The 7,248-nt window shown below is 43.4% G+C and overlaps 1 protein-coding gene across 1 annotated transcript in view; it reads left to right on the plus strand.

The window, feature by feature from the left end:
• Positions 1 to 2,119: 2,119 nt before the first annotated feature.
• LOC135558331 (acetyl-coenzyme A synthetase, cytoplasmic-like) overlaps positions 2,120 to 7,248 on the plus strand; it is a 52,628-nt gene continuing 47,499 nt past the window's right edge. The window contains exons 1-2 of the mRNA XM_064992070.1: positions 2,120 to 2,364; positions 3,229 to 3,424. Coding sequence (XP_064848142.1) covers positions 2,232 to 2,364; positions 3,229 to 3,424 — 329 coding nt within the window. The 5' untranslated portion in view covers positions 2,120 to 2,231. The remainder of the gene's footprint in view (positions 2,365 to 3,228; positions 3,425 to 7,248) is intronic.

Below are 7,248 nucleotides of genomic sequence, written 5' to 3' on the forward strand. Positions count from 1 at the left end.
ATATTGTTATAGTGTTCTATATTGTTATAGTGTTCTATATATGTTATAGTATTATAGTGTTCTATATTGTTATAGTGTTATAGTGTTCTATATTGTTATAGTGTTCTATATTGTTATAGTGTTCTATATTGTTATAGTGTTCTATATATGTTATAGTATTATAGTGTTCTATATTGTTATAGTGTTATAGTGTTCTATATTGTTATAGTGTTCTATATTGTTAGAGTGTTCTATAGAGAGAGAGAGAGAGAGAGAGAGAGAGAGAGAGAGAGAGGGGGAGGAAGGTTGGTGTACAGGGGAGAGAGATGGAGGAAGGTTGGTGGACAGGGAGTGAGAGGGGGAGGTTGGGAGGTTGTTGGACAGTTTTTGTTATACTATTGTTATAGTGTTCTATATTGTTATAGTGTTCTATATTGTTATAGTGTTATAGTGTTCTATATTGTTATAGTGTTATACTGTTCTATATTGTTATAGTGTTCTATATTGTTATAGTGTTATAGTGTTCTATATTGTTATAGTGTTCAATATTGTTATAGTGTTATAGTGTTCTATATTGTTATAGTGTTATAGTGTTATAGTGTTCTATATTGTTATAGTGTTATAGTGTTCTATATTGTTATAGTGTTGTAGTGTTCTATATTGTTATAGTGTTCAATATTGTTATAGTGTTATAGTGTTCTATATTGTTCTAGTGTTCTATATTGTTATAGTGTTATAGTGTTCTATATTGTTATAGTGTTCTATATTGTTATAGTGTCATAGTGTTCTATATTGTTATAGTGTTCTATATTGTTATAGTGTCATAGTGTTCTATATTGTTATAGTGTTCTATATTGTTCTATATTGTTATAGTGTTATAGTGTTCTATATTGTTATAGTGTTCTATATTGTTATAGTGTCATAGTGTTCTATATTGTTATAGTGTTCTATATTGTTCTATATTGTTATAGTGTTCTATATTGTTTAAGTGTTCTATATTGTTATAGTGTTCTATATTGTTATAGTGTTCTATATTGTTATAGTGTTATAGTGTTCTATATTGTTATAGTGTTCTATATTGTTATAGTGTTATAGAGAGAGGGAGGGAGGTGGACAGGGAGAGCGAGAGAGAGGGAGGTGGACAGGGGGAGAGAGAGAGGGAGGTGAACGGGGGGAGAGAGAGGGAGGGAGGTGGACGGGGGAGAGAGAGAGGGAGGGAGGTGGACGGGGGGAGAGAGAGAGAGGGAGGTGGACGGGGGAGAGAGAGGGAGGGAGGTGGACGGGGGAGAGAGAGGGAGGGAGGTGGACGGGGGGAGAGAGAGGGAGGGAGGTGGACGGGGGGAGAGAGAGGGAGGGAGGTGGACGGGGGGAGAGAGAGGGAGGGAGGTGGACGGGGGGAGAGAGAGGGAGGGAGGTAGACGGGGAGAGAGAGAGGGAGGGAGGTGGACGGGGGAGAGAGAGGGAGGGAGGTTGACGGGGAGAGAGAGAGGGAGGGAGGTGGACGGGGGGAGAGAGAGGGAGGGAGGTAGACGGGGAGAGAGAGAGGGAGGGAGGTGGACGGGGGGAGAGAAAGGGAGGGAGGTAGACGGGGAGAGAGAGAGGGAGGGAGGTGGACGGGGGGAGAGAGAGGGAGGGAGGTAGACGGGGAGAGAGAGAGGGAGGGAGGTGGACAGGGGGAGAGAGGGAGGTTGTCCGTCTGTTCTGTCTGTCTGTCTGTCTGTCTGTCTGTCTGTCTGTCTGTCTGTCTGTCTGTCTGTCTGTCTGTTCTGTCTGTCTGTCTGTCTGTCTGTCTGTCTGTCTGTCTGTCTGTCTGCCTGCCTGCCTGTCTGTCTGTCTGTCTGTCTGTCTGTCTGTCTGTCTGTCTGTCTGTCTGTCTGTCGATCAGCCCAGCCCAGCATTCCCCCCTGCATACCAATGTTTTCCTCCTCTTACACAATGCTTGGAAAATAATCCGATAAACGGACCAGGACCCGATCAGCCAATGAAAAGGTGGGAGTGCCATTTTAAGCATTTTGATTGGCTCCTTTGGCAGTAAGCATGTGGATTCAACACAGAACCTGGTATTAGGGGTGTGGCCAGAGCACAGGCTCAGTGTTCTTGTCCAATGGCTGAAGCCCTACTGTTGTCAGTGTCTGTCTCACCTCTCCCCTCTAGCCTTGGAGGATAGGCAGATCAGATAAGCAGACTGGCTGGATCTCTCTCTCTTGCACTCAAACAGATCTATCTAAAGTACGCCTGTCTGTCTATCAACGATGGTGGTCCCTGGCTCTCAACACGCAGAGGACAAGATGTATCATCCTCCGGAGGGTCTGCAGCAGGATGCTCATGTGCCTGACTTCAGCTGTTATCTGGAACTTTACAAGAAGTCTATTGAGGAGCCGGACGGTAGGTTAATAAGGAAGGAGACAGTAGGTTCAGAAGGAAGGAGACAGTAGGTTCAGAAGGAAGGAGACGGTAGGTTCAGAAGGAAGGAGACGGTAGGTTAAGAAGGAAGGAGACAGTAGGTTAAGAAGGAAGGAGACGGTAGGTTAATAAGGAAGGAGACAGTAGGTTAATAAGGAAGCAGACGGTAGGTTAAGAAGGAAGGAGACAGTAGGTTAATAAGGAAGCAGACGGTAGGTTAAGAAGGAAGGAGACAGTAGGTTAAGAAGGAAGGAGACGGTAGGTTCAGAAGGAAGGAGACAGTAGGTTAAGAAGGAAGGAGACAGTAGGTTAAGAAGGAAGGAGACGGTAGGTTAAGAAGGAAGGAGACAGTAGGTTAAGAAGGAAGGAGACAGTAGGTTAAGAAGGAAGGAGACGGTAGGTTAAGAAGGAAGGAGACAGTAGGTTAAGAAGGAAGTAGACGGTAGGTTCAGAAGGAAGGAGACGGTAGGTTAAGAAGGAAGTAGACGGTAGGTTAAGTGAGTGTGAGTGTGTGTGTGTGTGTGTGTGTGTGTGTGTGTGTGTGTGTGTGTGTGTGTGTGTGTGTGTGTGTGTGTGTGTGTGTGTGTGTGTGTGCGTGCGTGCGTGTGTATGAGTGTGAGTGTGTGTGTATGTGTATGTGTATGTGTATGTGTATGTGTATGTGTGTGTGTGTGTGTGTGTGTGTGTGTGTGTGTATATGTGTGTATATGTGTGTGTGTGTGTGTGTGTGTGTGTGTGTGTGTGTGTGTGTATGTGTGTGTATATATGTTTGTGTGTGTGTGTGTGTGTGTGTATATGTGCGTGTGTTCCAAACAACATCTAAATGTTATTTTTCTTCTTGGGCAGTATTCTGGAAAGAGGTCGCTAGTGATTTCTATTGGAAGAAACCTCCTACCGGTCAGATTCTGCAGTATAACTTTGATGTGACCAAAGGAAACATCTATGTGAAGTGCATGGAGGGAGCCAAAACGAACATGTGTTACAACGTCCTGGACAGGAATGTGAAGGACAAGAACCTTGGTGAACGAGTGGCATTCTACTGGTAAGACAACAGTTATTGTTGTATCTACTCTTATCTTGGTCAGGTCATTTATTGTAAAATACAATGTGTCCCTCAATGACTTACCTGATTTAATAAATAAAAAAAGAAGGCAACAATTATACTCATTGAAAAAAGAAAGCAGTGAGCCAGTCAGCCAATGCACAGTGAACTTTACTTACCCACAGTGAACTGCACTTAACCACAGTGAACTGCACTTACCCAGAGTGAACTGCACTTAACCACAGTGAACTTTACTTAACCACAGTGAACTGCACTTACCCACAGTGAACTGCACTTAACCACTGTGAACTGCACTTAACTACTGTGAACTGCACTTACCCACTATGAACTGCACTAAACCACCATGAACTGCACTTACCCACAGTGAACTGCACTTACCCACAGTGAACTGCACTTACCCACAGTGAACTGCACTTACCCACAGTGAACTGCACTTACCCACAGTGAACTGCACTTACCCACTATGAACTGCACTAAACCACCGTGAACTGCACTTACCCACAGTGAACTGCACTTACCCACAGTGAACTGCACTTACCCACAGTGAACTGCACTTATCCACAGTGAACTGCACTTAACTACAGTGAACTGCACTTACCCACAGTGAACTGCACTTAACTACTGTGAACTGCACTTACCCACTGTGAACTGCACTTACCCACTATGAACTGTACTTAACTACTGTGAACTGCACTTACCCACTGTGAACTGCACTTAACTACTGTGAACTGCACTTACCCACTATGAACTGCACTAAACCACCATGAACTGCACTTAACCACAGTGAACTGCACTTACCCACAGTGAACTGCACTTACCCACAGTGAACTGCACTTACCCACAGTGAACTGCACTTACCCACAGTGAACTGCACTTACCCACAGTGAACTGCACTTACCCACAGTGAACTGCACTTACCCACTATGAACTGCACTAAACCACCATGAACTGCACTTACCCACAGTGAACTGCACTTACCCACAGTGAACTGCACTTACCCACAGTGAACTGCACTTATCCACAGTGAACTGCACTTAACTACAGTGAACTGCACTTACCCACAGTGAACTGCACTTAACTACTGTGAACTGCACTTACCCACTGTGAACTGCACTTAACCACACTGAACTGCACTTAACCACACTGAACTGCACTTAACCACGTGAACTGCACTTACCCACAGTGAACTGCACTTAACCACAGTGAACTGCACTTACCCAGAGTGAACTGCACTTACCCACTATGAACTACACTAAACCACGTGAACTGCACTTACCCACAGTGAACTTTACTAAACCACGTGAACTGCACTTAACCACAGTGAACTGCACTTACCCACTATGAACTGCACTTACCCACAGTGAACTGCACTTACCCACAGTGAACTTTACTAAACCACGTGAACTGCACTTAACCACAGTGAACTGCACTGTTGGTTAAGGTCTTGTCAGTAAGCATTTCACTGTGAGGTCTACTACACCTGTTGTATTCATCATTTCACTGTAAGGTCTACTCCACCTGTTGTATTCATCATTTCACTGTAAGGTCTACTACACCTGTTGTATTCAGCATTTCACTGTAAGGTCTACTACACCTGTTGTATTCAGCATTTCACTGTAAGGTCTACTACACCTGTTGTATTCAGCATTTCACTGTGAGGTCTACTACACCTGTTGTATTCAGCATTTCACTGTAAGGTCTACTACACCTGTTGTATTCAGCAGGTCACTGTGAGGTCTACTACACCTGTTGTATTCAGCATTTCACTGTAAGGTCTACTACACCTGTTTTATTCAGCATTTCACTGTGAGGTCTACCTACACCTGTTGTATTCAGCATTTCACTGTGAGGTCTACTACACCTGTTGTATTCAGCATTTCACTGTGAGGTCTACTACACCTGTTGTATTCAGCATTTCACTGTGAGGTCTACTACACCTGTTGTATTCAGCATTTCACTGTAAGGTCTACTACACCTGTTGTATTCAGCATTTCACTGTGAGGTCTACCTACACCTGTTGTATTCAGCATTTCACTGTGAGGTCTACTACACCTGTTGTATTCAGCATTTCACTGTAAGGTCTACTACACCTGTTGTATTCAGCATTTCACTGTAAGGTCTACTACACCTGTTGTATTCAGCATTTCACTGTGAGGTCTACTACACCTGTTGTATTCAGCATTTCACTGTGAGGTCTACTACACCTGTTGTATTCAGCATGTCACTGTGAGGTCTACTACACCTGTTGTATTCAGCATTTCACTGTAAGGTCTACTACACCAGTTGTATTCAGCATTTCACTGTGAGGTCTACTACACCTGTTGTATTCGGCATTTCACTGTGAGGTCTACTACACCTGTTGTATTCAGCATTTCACTGTGAGGTCTACTACACCTGTTGTATTCAGCATGTCACTGTGAGGTCTACTACACCTGTTGTATTCAGCATTTCACTGTAAGGTCTACTACACCAGTTGTATTCAGCATTTCACTGTGAGGTCTACTACACCTGTTGTATTCAGCATTTCACTGTAAGGTCTACTACACCAGTTGTATTCAGCATTTCACTGTGAGGTCTACCTACACCTGTTGTATTCAGCATTTCACTGTGAGGTCTACCTACACCTGTTGTATTCAGCATTTCACTGTGAGGTCTACTACACCTGTTGTATTCAGCATTTCACTGTGAGGTCTACTACACCTGTTGTATTCAGCATTTCACTGTAAGGTCTACTACACCTGTTGTATTCAGCATTTCACTGTGAGGTCTACCTACACCAGTTGTATTCAGCATTTCACTGTGAGGTCTACTACACCTGTTGTATTCAGCATTTCACTGTAAGGTCTACTACACCTGTTGTATTCAGCATTTCACTGTAAGGTCTACTACACCTGTTGTATTCAGCATTTCACTGTGAGGTCTACCTACACCTGTTGTATTCAGCATTTCACTGTGAGGTCTACTACACCTGTTGTATTCAGCATTTCACTGTAAGGTCTACTACACCTGTTGTATTCAGCATTTCACTGTGAGGTCTACTACACCTGTTGTATTCATCATTTCACTGTGAGGTCTACTACACCTGTTGTATTCATCATTTCACTGTAAGGTCTACTACACCTGTTGTATTCAGCATTTCACTGTGAGGTCTACTACACCTGTTGTATTCAGGATTTCACTGTAAGGTCTACTACACCTGTTGTATTCAGCATTTCACTGTAAGGTCTACTACACCTGTTGTATTCAGCATTTCACTGTGAGGTCTACCTACACCTGTTGTATTCAGCATTTCACTGTGAGGTCTACTACACCTGTTGTATTCAGCATTTCACTGTAAGGTCTACTACACCTGTTGTATTCAGCATTTCACTGTGAGGTCTACTACACCTGTTGTATTCATCATTTCACTGTGAGGTCTACTACACCTGTTGTATTCATCATTTCACTGTAAGGTCTACTACACCTGTTGTATTCAGCATTTCACTGTAAGGTCTACTACACCAGTTGTATTCAGCATTTCACTGTGAGGTCTACTACACCTGTTGTATTCAGCATTTCACTGTGAGGTCTACTACACCTGTTGTATTCAGCATTTCACTGTAAGGTCTACTACACCAGTTGTATTCAGCATTTCACTGTGAGGTCTACTACACCAGTTGTATTCAGCATTTCACTGTGAGGTCTACTACACCTGTTGTATTCAGCATTTCACTGTGAGGTCTACTACACCTGTTGTATTCAGCATTTCACTGTAAGGTCTACTACACCTGTTGTATTCAGCATTTCACTGTGAGGTCTACCTA

Source organism: Oncorhynchus masou, chromosome 17 (assembly GCF_036934945.1).
Source record: "Oncorhynchus masou masou isolate Uvic2021 chromosome 17, UVic_Omas_1.1, whole genome shotgun sequence".
Taxonomy (NCBI): domain Eukaryota; kingdom Metazoa; phylum Chordata; class Actinopteri; order Salmoniformes; family Salmonidae; genus Oncorhynchus; species Oncorhynchus masou.